This window comes from Adiantum capillus-veneris, chromosome 26 (genome assembly GCF_014529385.1).
Source record: "Adiantum capillus-veneris isolate H3 chromosome 26, ASM1452938v2, whole genome shotgun sequence".
NCBI classification, from domain to species: domain Eukaryota; kingdom Viridiplantae; phylum Streptophyta; class Polypodiopsida; order Polypodiales; family Pteridaceae; genus Adiantum; species Adiantum capillus-veneris.
Genome location: NC_140956.1, coordinates 20,492,624 through 20,512,097, shown reverse-complemented (window position 1 = coordinate 20,512,097; position 19,474 = coordinate 20,492,624). Strand labels below are relative to the sequence as shown.

Genomic DNA, 19,474 nt, shown 5'->3' with positions numbered 1-19,474 from the left:
TCATCATCAATGTCTTCATTACAGAATACATCAACTCAAAACATATGGGGAGGGGTACAATCACATGAGGGCTAATGAGGTGCACAACGAGGGAAGTAGACAATGGTGATCATCCCATGAGCTCTCTCATGGGTCTTTGCAATATGGTTTCAATGCCTCCATAGTCAGCTCTCGGGGGGCCGTGCTCGATGTCGCTCAATGATGCTCCGTAGCATCCGCCTCCGATGTAGACCTCGTCTATGGCGTGAAGATCACCGCATCCTCGGCCGTTGTGAGTGGCCAAGCTGGATGGTTCGATCAAGATTAATGCCCTGATGAGGGGGTGATTGGGTAACCTGTGGTGGGCCATCCAGAGAGAGAGAGAGAGAGAGAGAGAGAGAGAGAGAGAGCAAAACATTCTTTTGCAGCTTTCAAGTAAAAAAGAAGCAGTTCTTTCGGAACTTTGTTCCAATCATCTTATATGGTGTCGTTGGGGTATTTGTATCTTTTTGCATAATAACTGCAGGTACCAAATTTCATCTCTTTCTCTGTAAACAAGCATCGCTATTGCCTATCTTTTTACAATTTGTTATGATTGCATTTTGATGCATCTTTATAGGTTGCAGATGGCTGTTTCCCAAACTTGGATTGACGACTTTGAGTACAAAAGACTATCTTGGTAAGCTTATTATGTAAGTGAAGTGTTAGAATCTGCAAAGCTCTTAGTGAAAAGGCTTCTGTCGTTTTCAGAATTCGTCCTTCATATACGTGTTTGCAGTATGTTAGCAGCTCTTAATTGACCTCTGCCCTTGTGCATCATTTGCTTTGTTAGCTCTTGGAGCCATTTTTTCAGCAACAGACTCTGTAAGCATTCTCCAGGTAACATTTACCAAAATTCTCTGCAGACATTCTAGGCCCTTTTAAAGCTTATATCATTTTCAAGGTTTACCGTATCTTGTAAATGTCATGCTCTGCTTACATTAGTCTGTCGCACATCACATGCATGCAAGGTTTCTTTCTTGCGTCACATCATGACAAGTGTCCTTATGCTTTGAAAGCACCTTCCCATTTGAAGCATGTTCCTCTCTCTCTCTCTGTGTGTGTGTGTGTGTGTGTGTGTGTGTGCAAGAAAAGAGGCTGTATTCTGTGTACATAAGAGACCTCGGGAGATGCTCAGTGGCCTATCACCGAGAGGAAGTACAAAAGAGCAGAGTGACAATGCGTAGGCTATGTAAACATCAAGGTGGTCTGTACGATGAATGTAGAATGAACCACTGTGGGGATGCATAATGCCATGTAATGTGACCCTGATACCAATGGAAAAGAACTGATGACTGTGCCAAGTGTGTAGAAAGACGCATCGACGCTGCTCCGTTGTTCCAGAGGAGCCAGTTGAAGAATCCCATTGACTGCGAAGAGTATATAGCAGCTCTGTCCAGCTGGTTGTCAAAATGGTGGACGTAGGGGAGGATTGTGAGCCTAGAATGTGGGCACATCGAGCTGTCCACATGGTCCAAAGCGTGATGCTGCATATCGTGGTGAAAACTGTGTTATAGCTAACAATGGCCCGTCCCACCCGCCTCTATCCAACACCACCCCCGCCTCAGTCCATAGCACATCAACCCCCCGCTATTTGCTTTGCCACTTGCTAACAACCTCTCCATTAAGTGGGTCATTAGTCTCTAGAAATTGCGTAATTCTTTAAAGTTGTAACATTGCGTCTGGATAAATATCATAAAACTGGCTGAAAACGAAAGGTTAACTTCCAAGAAATATTGCGCACTTGGTTTTGAAATCAAGAAAGAAATGCTTTGGACAATTTGGATAGGCTAAGAAGGAATTTCTTGATCATTCTTAAAACAACTTGTTTCAAGACCACTTTTGATTCCTCGTTACATTTTTCTCTTTAGGTAAAGAGTGCAGTTGGCTAGAAGCCATTGTTGAGTCGGCCACTCTCATGGAAGTCGAGTCTCTACAGAGCATATATCTCTATATATGTTAGAATACCGTTTTTTATCCTAAGGGTGTAACAAACTTGGACACTCCAAGTCAAGAATCAACCGCGACAGCACCAAATAACCACTTCAAAACAATTCACAGATCACAATAGATTTGCACTGGCCCGGCGGAGTTCCGTGCCTAGAGATATTGGCCCCAAAGACTGGCGGCCCTTTCGGTATTTCTTTTTGTATTAATCAATCATCAAAGTACAAGAGAGCGGTTAGGGTTTCACTCTCAGACTCTGCGTCCAGATGCCCTGAGAAGTGAGGCCCTCACCACTAATTTAAAGGTTACAAGGGATGCCCAAAAGCAGAGCCCCAAAAGCTTTTAAAATAAAAAACAATTGCTCTCTCTCTCTCACAAAGAGTCAAAACATGAAAGCAAAAGCATTCTCTCTCTCTTTCTCATTTAAGTAGAGAAAAAGCGAAATTTGCGTCGCTCATCATTTTCCAAAATAATAATAATAAAAAAAAAATATATTTTTAATAATCCGTCTCCGCGATTTTCGGAAATTAGGGTTTTTGGCAGAAATTAGGGTTTGCAGGAATTTTAGGGTTTTTGGCAGAAATTAGGGTTTCTGCTGTCCGCCACGTCATCACTTTGTGACATACCCCCCTCTTGAAAGCATTGTAATCGACCGCGATTACGCTTGCAAAACCGACAAAAGCCATAAACCGTCTTAGCAGACACTGACTGTTAGTACCTACGTACTAGGAACACACATCTAGCACATGTACAAAATCGACAGTCACATCACACGACATCACAGGACATCACATGACATTCAACATTCATTCGGATCTTAGACCATGATTTATCGGCAATGTAGCTAGCAATCACATCTAGGTCCAATCGGGACCTCATCGATGTCCGATTGACTAACCCCTATTGCAACCATGTCTATTCGAGATCAATCAGACCAAAATGCTGCAGTCATTTCGGCTATCAGTTCCTGCACTCACAAGAAGTCAAGAACAAATCAGTATCATAATCAGGAATTCCATTTCATAAAGTCATCCAGCAGAATACTGTCAGCTCTCAGTATCCCTGAAGCTCAAAGAGACATCAGTGACTTTAGTATCAAAATCGAGGCATCTGTTGACAAAGGAGCGGAGTAACTCCCCTCTTGTGCATCCCACTGCACCAGATCTTCGGCCAAGCTGAGTTTCTGGGTTCCGTTTGGAGTAGACTATGCTAAACCAAAACATCGAGGTAAAGTTTCACAATCCAAGGAGTATCTGCTAGGTCCTCCTCCTCCATCCACTTCGCATCAAATGCAGGAAAGTTCTTGAACTTAACCAAGAACCGCCTTCGGACTTTACCTTTCTTCTTATCATTATGTGCCAAAATCTGTTCAGGAACAAGGATCTCCTCGTTTTCTTCCACTTTGGGTTGCTCATCAGGCTCCCCATCATCAGGCACATCACCCTTAACAGGTTTCAAGAGACTCACATGCAATGCATTGTGAATCCTCCAAGTATCTGGCAGTTTCAATCGGAAGGAGACATCATTTATCTTGTCAGTAATCTGGAAAGGTCCGTAGTATCACATACTAAGCTTTGGAAAAAGCCTCTCCTTTCCCTTTTTCTTTCTTAGGCGTGCCTTCTCAAAAGTAAGAGCACCCAATCATCCTCCTTCAGTTTCCAGTCGCGACGATGGCGATCCGCTGCCTTTTTCTGTCGTTCTTGAGACTCCTGCAAAGTCTCGCGAACCTTGGCAAAAGCCGTATCCAGATCTCGCGTATATTCATCCGCTTCAAAGATCTTATCTTTCGTGCTCAGGAAGGGTGGAACCTTTGCAGCACTTTCAACAATCTCACATGGCGTCTTCCCCGTCGAAGAGTATATCGTGTTACTATAGGCAAATTCCACCAAAGGTAAGTTCTTTTCCCATTGAGTCTTCTGATGCGAGATACAAGAATTCAATAAATCTAAAATCACTGAATTGGCAATCTCAGATTGCCCATCAGTCTGCAAGTGGAACGATGACGAGAACTGCAACCGCGTGCCAATGTTCTCCCAAATTGCCTTCCAAAACAAACTCATAAATCTGGGGTCTCTGTCGGAGACAATCGTCTCAGGCGTGCCATGTAATCGGAAAATCATCGTGATCATTCTGTATTCTCGGGAGATCAAAAAAAATGAAATCCATTTCAATATTTTCCAAGGGGCGGGTGGGTATGGGTAAAGGCTGTAACAATCCCTGTGCTTTATGCCTATCAAACTTGACCTTCTGGCATACCAAGCAACTGCGCACAAACTCTTCCACATCCTTGTTGAGTCACGGCCAAAAGAACTATCTCTCTACCCCTTTCATGGTGGTAGCAATGCCGCGGTGACCCGTAAAAGGTAGACAGTGGCAATCAGTCATAACCTTTTTCCTCAACGGCTGTGTAACGCACAACATAGTCTTTTTCATCAAGTAGCCTTCCCGAAGGGAGTATCCAGCTACTGTCTCCCCATCCCATATCCGTGTGAAAATATCTGCAAAACCTGTATCTGTGGCATACTGATCGACCATATCCTCGAAGCTCCTATGATGTATCGCGGAAATAGCCAGAACCAACGGTTTCCGAGACAAAGCATCTGCCACCACATTCTTCTGTCCCTGCACATGGACAATCTGGAAGTGGAACTGTGACAAGATGTTCACCCACCGCATCTGCTTTTCCGAAAGCTGCTTCTGTGACAAGAAGTAGCGCAAACTCTGATGGTCTGTAAAGACAGTAAAATCCTCTCCGAGTAGGTAATGCCGCCACTGAGTAAGAGCATGGATAACCGCCAAAAGCTCTTTCTCATAGATCTGTGCTGTCATCTCCGGCCTAGAGAACAAACGGCTCTCGTAAGCTATGACATTGCCTTCTTGCATCAAGACCGCACCCAGACTACGACCACAAGCATCACAAAATACTTCAAATGACTTCTGCAAGTCCGGCAAAGTCAAAATAGGTCTCGTAGTCAATTTCTCTTTCAATGTCCGAAAGGCAGTCACCTCTGTGGGTCCCCACGAAAAAGGTACTCCTTTCTGTGTCAAGGTATGCAAAGGGGAAGCAACCTCTGCAAACTTTCGTATGAACCGCCTGTAGTACGAACACAGTCCCAAGAAGCTTCTAACTTCATGGACATTCCTCAAATCGGGCCAATCACGGATAGTCTCTATCTTGGCCGGGTCCATTCGCACTCCTGTTGCTGACACAATGTGTCCCAAAAAGTGTATCTCTAGTAGGAAAAATTCACTTTTCTTTGCATTAATCACTAACGTGTGATCTCGTAATGCCTGAAAGACTTGAAGCAGATGATCTCTGTGTTCTGCCTCATTCTTGGAGAAAACAATGATGTCGTCAAAGAAAGTGCCAGCAAATAGCCTGTACTCTCGAAAAATCCTATCCATGATCCGGTTAAATGTCGCAGGAGCATTGGTTAAGCCAAAAGGCATCACCAAAAACTCAAATAACCCAAAAGTCGTCCGAAAAGCTGTCTTGTAGACATCTCCTGGTGCTATCCTGATCTGATAATATCCACTCTTCAAGTCAATCCTGCTAAAGCACGAGGATCCCTGTAACCTGTCGAGTATATCATCGATCCTAGGAATCGGAAATCTGTTCTTGATGGTGATTTCGTTGAGAGTGCTATAATCGATGCACATTCTCCAAGATCCGTCTTTCTTCAAAACCAACAACACTGGAGAGCAATACGGTGAAGTACTAGGCTCGACAAGACCCTTTTCCAAGAGGTCTTTCACTGAGTTCATAATCTTTTCATTCTGTACTCGGCTCACACGATATGGTGGCCGATTCGGTGGCGTGCTTCCAGATATGAGGATCCCTGTAACCTGTCGAGTATATCATCGATCCTAGGAATCGGAAATCTGTTCTTGATGGTGATTTCGTTGAGAGTGCTATAATCGATGCACATTCTCCAAGATCCGTCTTTCTTCAAAACCAACAACACTTGAGAGCAATACGGTGAAGTACTAGGCTCGACAAGACCCTTTTCCAAGAGGTCTTTCACTGAGTTCATAATCTTTTCATTCTGTACTCGGCTCACACGATATGGTGGCCGATTCGGTGGCGTGCTTCCAGATATCAGATCAATGGTATGATCTTCAGGCCCTCTCGAAAGCAATCGGCATGAGCGTGGAGAAAAAAAAAAATCTTGGCGTTCTTTTCTTCAGGTCAAAACATATTCAACCTTTATCCATCGTTCAGTTCTCCCAAAAGAATGAGTAAGAAAACTGAAGTTCATCAAGTACAATCTCTAAGCCCTTCATTTATCAAAGTCGCTTTCTCGGAACGGTAGTCAACCACGGCGTAGTTCTTGTGGTACCAAGGGATCCCGAGTAGAACGTCACTCACGTGCCCTGAACACCCCTGTCATTGCAAACGAAGTTTGCCAATGCTCGGTGTAATGGCAACATCCCATCCGGGTGCCAGTCGAACTACCTCCGCCTGTGGCGTCAGTCTGTCGGGCGTAGTTCCAAATCAAGCCGCCAATTCCAAGTGAAAAGAAGTTGGCCTTGGCTCCTTCAAAAGAGCTTCCTGATCCTTCGCTTTGCCCCGAAAGCGGCAAAGTTTGTACTTTCATTCATTAGATTCGGTGCAGGTCCCACGCCATGTGGTACCAGTTCTGCTTTTCTATCTGCCTTTTCTGCCACATTCCTCAGCTGCTCTCGAACACTCAGACCTGTCGTCGTCTTTATCATTCTGTTCTTTCTGTGCCTTATCAGGGCACTTTGCGGAAATATGTCCATGTTCCCCGCATCCAAAGCACTTCCCCTCTCTGATGAAGCGAGCTCTCTCCTCAGGAGTAAGCTTGGGTCGTGCATCCTTTTTTTTCTCTGGGTTGCTCTTTTCATTCTACTTTCATTCCCAGAAGTCTGTTCGGCTCGTTGTGTCATGGCCTCATCTGTGGGGTAGGTCAGACTGCCAGAGTGAATTGCAAAGCCCCGCTTCGCATGACTCATCAACTCCTGAATAGAAGCTGACTTCTGTTCCAAGGAGTGGTCTCGGATCTCTGTAGGTAGACCCAATGTAAACCGCTCAATTTGTTCTCTGAACGAGATCTTCTTGAATGAAGAGGCACGTAGAAAAGAGTTCCAAAATCTTTCACAGTAAGAATTCACTGTATCGCTCTTGGTCATCCGAAGATGGTTCCAAGCAGCTCGTATATCTCGCTCAAACTCTTGAGTCAACCAAGAAGAAATAAAAAGCCTCTTGAATTTCAGCCATGTAATTGGCACAATCTTGCTTAATAGAAGCGTGGACCACCAAGTGCGAGCATTCCCCTTAAAATAAGAGGCAGCTCTCCGAATCTTGGAGTGCTCTGAATAGCGTCCTCCCGCGAAAGCGATGTCAAACTGCTCTATAAAAGACAAAGCCTTTGAAGCATCGGAGTATCCCGAAAAAGTATCAAACTTAAGTGCTTGGCCACCTTCCTTAAACTCTCGGACTTTCTTGCTTTTATCTTCGAGAAAGTCATATTGGTTGGCTTTGTAAAAATTCCTCTTGTTTGCATAAAAGTTTCCGTTGTCAGAGTCTGAACTGTCCGTAGACGAGTCCTCTGTAGAAGTGTCACTCACTGGGCGAGACCTAGATTTCCTTGCCTTTTTCTTGCCCTTTCCGAAGCGTTGTTTCTTGCTTCGCTTTTTGCTTTTCCTGTCTTCTTCGCTCGAGTCTGAAGAGCTAGAAGAACTGTCAGAAGAAGAAGAAGAACTGGGTAGGCCTTCAAACTTGACGCGCTTCTTCAGTTTCTTTGCTTTGTCGAATGTCGATTGACGACCCAAATATCCCGGGAAGTCAGTACCTTTGTTCTGCTTTTTGCCGTGCTTTTTGCCTTTCTTTTTCACGTCGAAAAGCTGAGCAATCCGTGCATCAACCACGTTCTCCAGTTCCTTCTCCGTATATTTCTTGGAGGCAGAAGGTTTCTTGAGAGCGGGTTTCGGGAGTGGTGTTGTGGTTCTCTGCCACTCCCTCTGTACCTCTTCCAAAGAGGTCTGGTTCATATATTTTGCCATCTTCGGGTCCTTGGCAAAATTGAGCATCATCTTTGTTGCATCGCCAATCAATTGACGACGCTCCATCTCTCTTTGCTCCGCCTGAGTAGGCCGAGGCGGGCCATACTCTCTGTCTGAATCTTCGTTGTGATCCCAGCCCGCATCTCCAGATGCAGAGGGAGTCGACTGATCATTGCCTGAAGCCATAGGTGCCGCAGAAAAAAAATTCGGGGATCAGATTTCCCGTAGAAGAGAAATCGGCCGGGCTCTGATACCACTGTAACAAACTTGGACACTCCAAGTCAAGAATCAACCGCGACAGCACCAAATAACCACTTCAAAACAATTCACAGATCACAATAGATTTGCACTGGCCCGGCGGAGTTCCGTGCCTAGAGATATTGGCCCCAAAGACTGGCGCCCCTTTCGGTATTTCTTTTTGTATTAATCAATCATCAAAGTACAAGAGAGCGGTTAGGGTTTCACTCTCAGACTCTGCGTCCAGATGCCCTGAGAAGTGAGGCCCTCACCACTAATTTAAAGGTTACAAGGGATGCCCAAAAGCAGAGCCCCAAAAGCTTTTAAAATCAAAAACAATTGCTCTCTCTCTCTCTCACAGAGAGTCAAAACATGAAAGCAAAAGCATTCTCTCTCTCTTTCTCATTTAAGTAGAGAAAAAAGCGAAATTTGCGTCGCTCATCATTTTCCAAAAAAATAAATAAATATTTATATATATATATTTTTTAATAATCCGTCTCCGCGATTTCCGGAAATTAGGGTTTCTGGCAGAAATTAGGGTTTGCAGGAATTTTAGGGTTTCTGGCAGAAATTAGGGTTTCTGCTGTCCGCCATGTCATCACTTTGTGACAAAGGGAGCCGCCCCTATAGGCAACTCGTGTGGGTGTATGGGTGCTCGAACTTCTTGGGTAATATCTTTGTCCACCCCGGTTTGTGAATAAAGGAATGGGTGCCGTTTTTCACCCATGTATAGGTGTTTTGAAATAGGCTAAGTACTTGTCATGGTTACTTTTATTGATAGTACCTTGTCTTAAGTTTATAGATGTCTATCTGATAAAAGCATGATTGCGATGCTATTTTCAAGGACTACTTTAAAGAAACTTGGTTATGGAAACAATGAATGAACCATTATTCAACATGTCAAAAAGAGCGTGGTCGTAATTAGAAAATTTAAGATCATGTGTGAGTGTGGGGTAGAAAGTGGGGATTGACTTAGGTTGTCGATCATGGATGGGTGGACCCGATCAGTCGGGTAACTATCCACACTTTTGCCGCATAAACGTTATTAGGCTTTCCCATGGAGTCCGCCAATGGTTTTTCTCTCACATATGTAGAGAGAAAAAACATTGGAAGAGGATTCCTTGGCCCTTGTGTGCAAAGGTCATAGAGCTAGAAAAGTTCTAGTTATTTTAGGTTTTTGTCCCATTTCTGCTAGTGAGACAGGATTAGGTCTTTTTCTAGGGTTTTAAACTCAAACCATTGTTAATGGCGGGTCATCCTTGGTGATCTCCACGATCTCCTTGAACTTGGCTTCGAGTTTGGCTTCAAGTTTGTCAAGATAGGTTCCATTGCCGGGACATAAATCACTTTTTTCTCAAGAAGCGAGCCTTGGTTGTTTTGGGTAAAGACACAGAGTACAGGAACTTGGAATTACACTATGACTGACAGGATAAATGACACCAAGGAATAGGGTTTCTCTTCACAAGACAGACAGGAATTTCTGCATGTTCGCCCTGCCAAAACGTGGTCAAATTAGGGCTGATTTTCTGCTGCGTTTTAGGGTTGAACCAAGATGAGATAGGGAGAGGTCTCACGGTTGTAGATTGGCCACTAGATCTCCTGCGGGAGTGATGTGGGTCTGCCAGGTGACACGCTGCTCACCGATTCTCTGAGGCGATTGCTTGGATTCTTTGATGCATCGGTAAATCATCTTGAAATTTGAGCTTGGTCGTGGGTGATACGTCACAGTATTGTGGAATTATGCTCGTTTGCAGAGGCAAGACCCTCTTGCATAGGTAAAAAGTTAAGGGACAGGTTGCAAAATGCTATGTGGTGAAGTTCATAAACTATCCACCTATGGATGGAAAGTGGATGAAAGAGCATGAACTGTCAGAGTCGCCAAATATATTGCAGCTTTACCTTGAGGTCTTTGGGTTACAACCTACTTATGCCCCAACCCAACGTGTGCAGAGGAGGGATAATGATAGAGCTAGCACATCAAATGTACTCATGGATTCAGTGCAATAGTAGTGTACAGTTTGACAAAAGTATGAAGGTCTCATTAAGTCATTTGTACACATGTTTTGACAGTCTTTCTTGCGGATACATGTGATGATAAAAGGGTGCTTACCACACAAGATCATCTATGGCATGTATTTATGGCACGCAATCGAGGACGTTTGCGATTTTAAGAGGGTGGTATGTCACGAGGACGTGGCAACAGCTAACCTTAGTTGGTTTCTTTCCAATGATTTTTGTTTAATTTTTGAGACCCTCTTTTTGAAGTTGCAAATGGTCGGACATTGTATGGCCATTGTGAACGGTAGTTTCACGCGCAGACGGGAAGTTAGTCGGCACTGGAATTCGTATAGTAAGAGGGTGTCTAGGCTCAGTCAAGATCATGTAGGTCCCCCCTGTCGCACTTAGCAAGTTGGTGGATACTAGGAAGTGAACTCAATAAAGGCATAATGTCAAGGTGGGATCACCAACGGATCCGATAGTTGGGCCACATTGCACTTTTGGATGCGGTCTCAATGAGGATAGATGGTTAGAAGACCAGTGGGAGCCCAAGGGAAGTATCTCTTAAAAATTAGGGAACTCCTATTTTGGGCCGTGAAATGTGTTCGCGTCATTACCTTCGGAATGACAAGGAGAACATTTTATTACTCTGCTGCAAAGTGAACCGATGCACCGGTTGAGAGATTTTTAAGCAGGAAGCCCAATGCGGAGAAATTGCATGTATGAGTGCCAAGTGGTACTTTTTGGCCAATTTAGCAAGTTTGGGAGAACAGAACTCGCAACTGACTTTTTGGAGCAGTTTTGGAGGCTGATGTAACAAACTTGGACACTCCAAGTCAAGAATCAACCGCGACAGCACCAAATAACCACTTCAAAACAATTCACAGATCACAATAGATTTGCCCTGGCCCGACGGAGTTCCGTGCCTAGAGATATTGGCCCCAAAGACTGGCGCCCCTTTCGGTATTTCTTTTTGTATTAATCAATCATCAAAGTACAAGAGAGCGGTTAGGGTTTCACTCTCAGACTCTGCGTCCAGATGCCCTGAGAAGTGAGGCCCTCACCACTAATTTAAAGGTTACAAGGGATGCCCAAAAGCAGAGCCCCAAAAGCTTTTAAAATCAAAAGCATCAGTTCTCTCTCTCTCTTAGAGAGTCTTTTCTCTTTTTTTTATAAAAAAAAGCAAAAGCAAAATTCGCGTCGCTCATCATTTTCCAAATTTTTTTTAAAAAAAAAATAAATAATCCGCCTCCGCGATTTCCGGAAATTAGGGTTTCTGGCAGAAATTAGGGTTTGCAGGAATTTTAGGGTTTCTGGCAGAAACTAGGGTTTCTGCTGTCTGTCACGTCATCACTTTGTGACAGCTGATAATTGTGATTTTCAGTCATTTCTTTCCATTTTTGAGCTTCCCGAATCCCATGACTTTACCTAGGATCAAGGAACTCATTTTCAGCATTGGAAGGCATCAAATGCGTGTTTACAGGGCTGTGTTTTCAGCGATACGCAGGTTTTGGCAGCCATGGAAATCTTCCCCTTTTTGCATCTATTTGTTCACAGATGCATTACAGGTCAAGCGCAGAAGAGGGGGCGTTCGATTTATGCTGGGGGGATGCTTCATTGAGAACCTGTCATCACAGGTTAAGAGTTATGGAGTGCTTTCTTTCTCTCTCATGTATAGTGTGGTGCTAGGAGTGATGCCCTGCACACTACACACTGCTCTCTCTCTCTCCCCCCTACGTGCAGTTATGTAATGCCCCACAAGAGGGCTCTTCATTTGATTGATGTACAGCTGTGTGGTTTCATGCTTTTGTGCTGAGACAAGAGCCTCCTTGAGCAGGAACAGGGGTAGCTAACTGCTACTCCAAAGCAGGTACCGGTGAGGGTTATAACCTCACCGTACAGGTGCGTTTTCAGCGCCGTGTATGCGCTGTAAATTGACTGTTTTTCAGCCATATGGACTCCAGAACCATTGGGAATACTGCCCCATTGGCAGAGGACAGTTAGGGGACTGTTTGGGGCTGAAAACAGGGCAAAAACCTGTAAATACAGCATGCTGAATTTAGTGTTTTTGGGCAGGAGTCAGAGGGTTTATACCAGTGGAAGTGAGTTCCAGCAAGGGAATTGGTTTCACGCAAGTTTTGGGGTTGTTATGTTACCGAAATTTGGCCAAAACAGGTGGTATCAGTGAGATATTGGTAAAGGATTCCCAGGACTCTACTTTGTAATTTACCCTCTCAAAAGTATAAAGAAGTACCGAAAAGGGCGCCAATTTTGGGGCCTAGAGGTTGTCGGCGTCTGCTCGGAGCATTCTAGCTTCCGAGCCGTGTGTGCCCGTCGCAGGTTCCCTTTGCAAAGTGCTCTGTGTGTGTGTCTAAAGTAAAGTAAAGAATTTCGGGTGAAAGCCAAAGCCTACCGCCCCACGGGCCGGTTTCACATGGCTCTGGATAGTAGGGCAGCAGAGGACACACACACACCCGTCCCGAAAATCACGCTGCAGGGCTGACGAGGTAGTGTACGGATTCCGTGATTTGAGGCGGAAAAAGTGTTGACAGGCTTAGGTGGCTAAGCTGTACGGAAAATGCTTTTTGGGGTTGCTGAAAATCCTACGCAAATTGCTGAGAAGCTTTTGGGGGAGCATTGCTTTATTGGGGAGCATTGCTTTATTTTTAAGTTGTTTTTATAAGAAGCTTTTGATTTTGAAGCTTTTGGGGCTCTGCTTTAGCATCCCTTGTAACCTTTATAAAGAACCCAAGGGGGCTTCCTCTGGAGAGCATCTGGACGCAGAGTCTGAGAGTGAGACCCTCCCACTCCCTTGTATTTTGAGCACAAATTTAATACAAAAAGAAATACCGAAAGGGGCGCCAGTCTTTGGGGCCAATATCTCTAGGCACGGAACTCCGTCGGATCGTGTCGAATCAATTGTGAACTGTGAACTGTTTTGAAGTGAATCTCTGCTGTGTCGTGGTAGAATCTTGACTTGGAGTGTTCGAGTTTGTAACAGTGGTTGAAATATAAGAAACTCTTTATTTCTTCATGGCTCACACAAGAATACGAACGAGACATGATTACTGATTGGAACCATGTTCGGATGGTCAAGACAGAATCTTTAAATTCTTACTATGAAGGATCCTGGGAAATTTTTCTAATTGTTTCATCCTCTAAGAAGATAAGTTTTAAGGAGCAGATTGAATAATTTTGTTGTGGACTTCCCAAAAGAAATTCGAGACTACTGTCTCGAAAGGAAGTCCGAGTCTATACAACAATCGACGAGACACGCGAAGCGGGGATTTGCTATACATTCGACTAACCCATCATATGAACCTTCAACAAGTCATAGCAGAAACAATCGACAAAGAGATAGGCGACCTTCACTCACAGAAGACCAAAGAGATGAATATTTCAAAGCAGGAAAGTGTTTTGAAATGTGGAGAACAAGGACATATAGCTACACGGTGCCCCAAAAGGGCACAAGAGTCGGGATGATTGGCAGAGTGAAAAGACAACAGGACGAGGCGATACTCGTTCCAGAACAGATTTTTGAACTAGCATTATTTTGCTTTATGAATTTATGAAACAAGACTTTTTTGGAAGGTGATTTTAAATTTTGATTAAAACTAATGTTTTATGAAATCTGTTAATTCTGGAAAAAATCACAGAATTAAGAATGAGATGGAGCAGTGACAGCTCCCAAATGAATGTGATAATGAATCATGAATCACAACTGATTCAATGGAATGATTCTCGCACACGACAGTGCTTGAGGCGAATGATTTCTTGCACACGACAGTGCTTGAGGCGAATGACTACTTGCACACGATAGTGCGTGATTCGAAAATCTCTATAGACATGATCGCAATATGGGATTAGTTAATTTGACATCAGCGAGGTCCGGAATGGATCTAGATGTGGTTACTAAATACGTTGCTGGCAGTCATGGTCTGAGATATGAAATGAATGTTTTTGTGATTGATTGTCATGTGATGTCCTGTGATATCATGTGCAGTGGTGTGACTGTCGTCTTTGTACATGTGCTAGATGTGTCGTGTCTAGTGCATCGATGCTAACAGTCAGTGTCTACTAAGACAGTTTATGGCCTTTGTCTGTTTTGCAGGCATAATCAAGGGCAATTACAATTCTTTCAAGAGGGGGGTATTTCACAAATTGATGATGTGGCAATTCTGTCCGGACACACATGTAGCAGTAGTACGGATTTCCGGATTCTGCGCTGACATGTTGACGTGCCAGGCAGTACGTAGGCTGATGTGGCAGGCGGTACGGAACACCCGGATTTTCCGTTGAAAGGTTGACGTGGCATGCTGTACGGACAAGCCCGCTTTTTGTGCCGACAGCTGTACAGAAATTCCGTAATTGGCGTTGATTGCTTTTACTGCAGATTTTTGGAAACAGTTGCTTTTGGAACTTTTGCTTTTGAGTTTGATTGATTTTGGGGCTTTGCTTTTGGCATCCCTTGTAAGAATAAAAGAGCCCTAAGGGCCTCACTTCTCAAAGCATTTGGACGTGGAGTCTGAGAGCGGAGGACCTACGGGAGTTGTACTTTGCTCAAAGGTTAATATAAAAGAAATACCGAAAGGGGCGCCAATCTTTGGGCCAATCTCTCTTGGCATGGAACTACGCCGGGCCGTGTCGACCAAATTGAACTGTGATTTTAAAGTTGTGAAGTATTTTAAGTGATTCTCTCTCGTGTCGCGACTAATTCTAGACTTGGGGTGTCCAAGTTTGTTACTAGTGGTATCTGCTTCTGAATTGCACAAACAATGTGTACAGAATTGAACTGTTACGGCGACAAATCTACCATCAAACAGAGGGCTGAATGCTTGCAGATCTGATGGTTGCTCTAGGCTGCAAAAACGCAGATGCAAAGGCTGATTTGGGCGTTCCTGCTGGAAATGATGGCAACAAAAATGCCGATCTGAACTGTTCAAAGGATGATCTCCTGCGACAAGCTGCTGCCATAGGTTTGCCCTGCCTGGCTGAATTTAACAACACCAAAAACGCAAGGCTAATGCCAGATCTGGAGCAGTTTACTGCATTTCATTGGTGGTTGATGGGGTCGCCTAAGCTGGTGAGCTAGATCTGCGAGATGTCTACCCAAAATGCACGGCTGATTACAGGTTAGGGCCACTCCCAAAAATGCTAGGTTCATTGATGAGGGCACCAGATCTAGGAGCTTCTACTGCTCTGACTTCTGCTTCCACACACTCAGAAAATGAGGCCAAGGGTCTTATTTGAACCTGTTTTTAGGGTGTTACTGACTTGGAGAATGTACCGAAAAGTCACTTTACAGTGACTTAAATTGCCAGTGCCAAGTGTCATTGTTGGTCCTGCACGAAGTGTACATCGAAGACACACTGCATTAGACATGTGCATGCTTGCATGCATCATGCTTCGCGATTCGGACCGATACACAGTCGTGAATGCATGATTGTGAATGCTGGTTTCCCAATCATGTATCATGCAACCATTTGGGCAAAGAGGGTTACACAGGGGTCATGACTAATCTAATGGAAGTATCTGGGATGCTTATCAGAAACCATGACCGGTGGATTGTACAGAAAGGTTGGTTTTTCCAAAATACTGAATACATTTTTGTACTATTGTACATATTTTCTACTTTTTCAGTCTTTATAAGTGAAAGAATGTTAAGAGCTAACCATTGGTACACCATGCTGCCAGTAAAAATATTTAATGCGATGTGATGAAAGGGCTGTATAGTCCATGGATGGAACTCAGCTCCTTAAAATGAAAGCATGCTGTCTGGCAGGTCCTACCACAGGATGAGAATGCTCTTCTTTACAGCCTGGTCTTTGGGGAAGGAGTTGTCAATGATGCCACATCAGTTGTTCTATACAGAGCCATCCAGAAGTTTGAAGTTAACAGCCTTGCTGGCATACATGTCTTGCTTGACTTCCTGAAACTTTTTTGCCTGAGTACATTGCTGGGCATGTTTGTAAGTACTTTCTCTCTCAATAATCCTTGTGTAGATTGTTGAGCTTCTTTTCAAGTATGCCTCCTGCCCAATCACTAGGCACATACTATGGGGGAATCTGCATTCTCACAAAAAAGGCAAAATGCACATAGTACACTTGCCTCCAATGATATTGCATCCCCCAGAACAGTGAAAAACTCCACACAATCTGTGATATTTTTTGGAGCTTTTATAATCATACTCAATGCCATGCACATTTACTGAAGCATCAAGAAAAAGAAGCCCATGATAACCTGTAGTTTATCCTTCTGACTGTTCAGTATCAACAGATACCATGTACAATGAAGGCTTTTAATGTCCCTGCAGATTGGTCTTCTGAGTGCCTATATTATACGAACCCTATACTTCGGCAGGTAAGTTTTCATAACTTCAGCTCTTTTATGGATGATATTCAATGGCCAAAACAATCTTCTTTACTGACAACAGGCATTCAACTGATCGTGAAATCTCGCTGATGGCATTGATGGCTTATCTGTCCTACATGCTCGCTGAGGTCTGATGCCTAATTGAATCAACCAAAAGCAACTCACAACTGGACTGTTTCTTGAACTGACAAAGTACATTTAGTGCAGCTTTTCTATCTGAGTGGAATTTTAACGGTGTTCTTTTGTGGCATTGTGATGTCACATTATACGTGGCATAACGTGACAGAGAGTTCCAGAGTAACAACAAAGTGAGATTTTCAATGCTTCTCATTGTATGTTAACTGTGTTACAAGAAGTGACCAGTGCTTTGTTCTGATATAAATATCTATACAGGCATGCTTTTGCTACCATGTCATTTATATGTGAGACTTTTATTTTCCTATATGTTGGCATGGATGTTCTTGACATGGACAAGTGGAAACTGACAGACGTAAGGTAAACAAATGAAGTGAAATGTAACTCAATGTATGACAATGTGGATGTTTTCATGGCAATAAGATCCTTCATCCTTCCTATTGTGATGGGTGCATGTAGAGTCCCAGAAGCAGTTGGAATACTAAGTACACTAATGTGCACGATACTTCTTGGACGAGCTGCATTTGTGTTTCCGCTTTCAGCATTGTCCAATTACTTAAGAGGGTCTTCACTGCTAAAACTTACTTTCAGACATCAGGTACCCAATAAGGCTGCCTTATTCTGAAAATGATTGATTGATGAATACTTTTAAATGTGTCAACCCAATTTCTTTGACAGATGATCATATGGTGGGCTGGTCTGATTCGAGGTGCTGTATCTATTGCCCTCACATTCAATCAGGTAGGAACGTAATGAGAGGCATGAGGGGTGCAATTTTGGAAACCAGAGGCTTTAAATAATGGCATGCAAATTGCAGTTTACTATTTATGGGCGAACAAAGGATCCCGAGCAAGCGACGGTGCTTATTAGTACCATTGTTGTTGTGCTACTGACAACCGTGGTAAGTATTCCTGTGATCACTTTGTAAGTCGGCTAGTGTTAAAAGATTGCTAAAGCAGCGTGAGATAATCCTGTCTTTCACCAAAAGATTGTTAAGGCCTAATCTTCTATAAGAAGCTTCGCATGCAACCTTTGAAGTTCTAGGGTAGAAAATAAGGCCTTTTCAAGAATTTGTCAGTGTAGATGGGTTGGTGAATATGTCTTGACCAAGTAAAGGATTTGGGGCGATCCGCTTGAAATTTGTGACAAAACTGGCAATTTGCAATGTATTTTTGGTGAATTTCTCTCTTGAAATCACTAAGAACTGGAAATTTTGGGCTACAATTTGACGAATGTTTTTTGTGAAATAGTCAAACAATCCTGAACGCCCTTGAAACATAGCTATTGGTGCTCTAAATAGCCCCTATTTTTTTTTCCCTTGAACCCTTACCTAATGCAGGCTATCGACACTAGAAAGATTACCCTGAAACAGTGGTTTGTACCCAATTTATTCTCATTATTTTCTGCAGGTGCTTGGTATTGCAAACAAGACTCTTATACGGTGGCTACTTCCAGATTCCATTGGACCGATTCTGAGTGATACGTCTGAAGCTCCTTCTCCTAAGGATACGATAAGAAGAGATCTGCAGGCTCCCTTTCTTACGGACCATGAGCTTGAGTACCATGTGAATGATGACATTTCAAGAAATACCAGGATATCTTTGCTGGTCCATGCGTCCAGTTCCACAATCCATCATCTGTGGCGGTCCTTTGATGATGCATGTATGCGTCCGATGTTTGGGGGCTATGGCTTCAACCGTTGTTGAAGAGAACCCCTTCTCCCACTTTAACAGCTAATTTCCCAAGATGCAATGATAGCACATAAAAAACAACAATTTTTGTGCCGAGAAGCAGCCAAGGGTCTTAAACAAGTAGCAACACAGGAAAGAGATTGTGAAATCCAAAGAATGAATGCTTACCTCTGGGCAAGGGGGGGATGTGGGGAAAGCTAAAAAGATGAATTGGATCAGCAAAGCGTTCCCGGCTCTTGTACGCAACAATGAGAACTTGCTTAAAGTGTACCCCACCCTAGCATCAGACTCCCTTAGCAGAAAGATGCCAATCATAGGATTACTAATCTCATGACTGGGGAACAAATCATCAACTGCAACCACCAGCAAGAAATCAGAGAACCATGCAAATGTACATTTTTTGGAAGCACTCCATATAATTGGCTTTCAGAAACAAGCCATAGTAAAGATGAGAGAGAGGCATACATTGAATACTTTTACTATTTCTTGTACTTACTATACCTACCTTTGCATGTGGAGCATTGAAATCTTGTATAGTTTATAGTTTGTAAATGTATCCCTTCATTTAAGTGGCTCGTCATGTACTCATGATAGATCCTCGGTTGGTACATTCAGCTGCTAACAAAACAGGCAAGGATTCACTGTCTTTGCACAAGGTAAAGTCGAACAAACCTATACAATTGTTACAGGATTCATTGCTCCTTCTATCAAAATATGGTGAGGTGTTCTACAATGATCTATCCCCAAAAATCCACTCTGCTTAGTTAATCAGATTAAAGTGCACAAACGGTCGAGCCAAGTGCAAAGATCGCAACAAGTAATGTCAATCAAGGAACTAGCTACAGAGCCCTTAAAGCAAATAATACAATGGACCTTTGATACACACTACTTCTTAGGTTTGTTTGGCACCTTTCTTAGGTTGAGCCTCGTCCTCCCATGCAGGGGAAACACGGTGAGGTCTTGTTGTCTTGTTGTGCTTCCATTGGGGATGGCCCTTTTCTCTTGCCTTTACTAAATGTTGCCTTGCCATTGCAAAAAATCACCTTTCG

At 43.5% G+C, this 19,474-nt stretch overlaps 1 protein-coding gene across 8 annotated transcripts in view; it reads left to right on the top strand.

Moving 5' to 3' along the window:
- LOC147423094 (sodium/hydrogen exchanger 1-like) overlaps positions 1–19,142 on the top strand; it is a 34,795-nt gene extending 15,653 nt beyond the window's left edge. For 3 of the 8 annotated variants that reach the window (XM_086501877.1, XM_086501876.1, XM_086501873.1), the window contains exons 4-15: positions 408–505; positions 599–658; positions 812–858; positions 16,010–16,195; positions 16,541–16,587; positions 16,661–16,727; positions 16,807–16,907; positions 16,993–17,094; positions 17,194–17,332; positions 17,413–17,475; positions 17,552–17,635; positions 18,144–19,141. In XM_086501877.1, coding sequence (XP_086358003.1) covers positions 408–505; positions 599–658; positions 812–858; positions 16,010–16,195; positions 16,541–16,587; positions 16,661–16,727; positions 16,807–16,907; positions 16,993–17,094; positions 17,194–17,332; positions 17,413–17,475; positions 17,552–17,635; positions 18,144–18,440 — 1,291 coding nt within the window. In that variant the 3' untranslated portion in view covers positions 18,441–19,141. Of the gene's footprint in view, positions 1–407; positions 506–598; positions 659–811; positions 859–16,009; positions 16,196–16,540; positions 16,588–16,660; positions 16,728–16,806; positions 16,908–16,992; positions 17,095–17,193; positions 17,333–17,412; positions 17,476–17,551; positions 17,636–18,143 lie in introns of all 8 variants that reach the window. The other 5 variants (XM_086501874.1, XM_086501875.1, XM_086501872.1 and 2 more) reach the window with 2 other exon arrangements.
- The last annotated feature ends 332 nt before the right edge of the window (positions 19,143–19,474 follow it).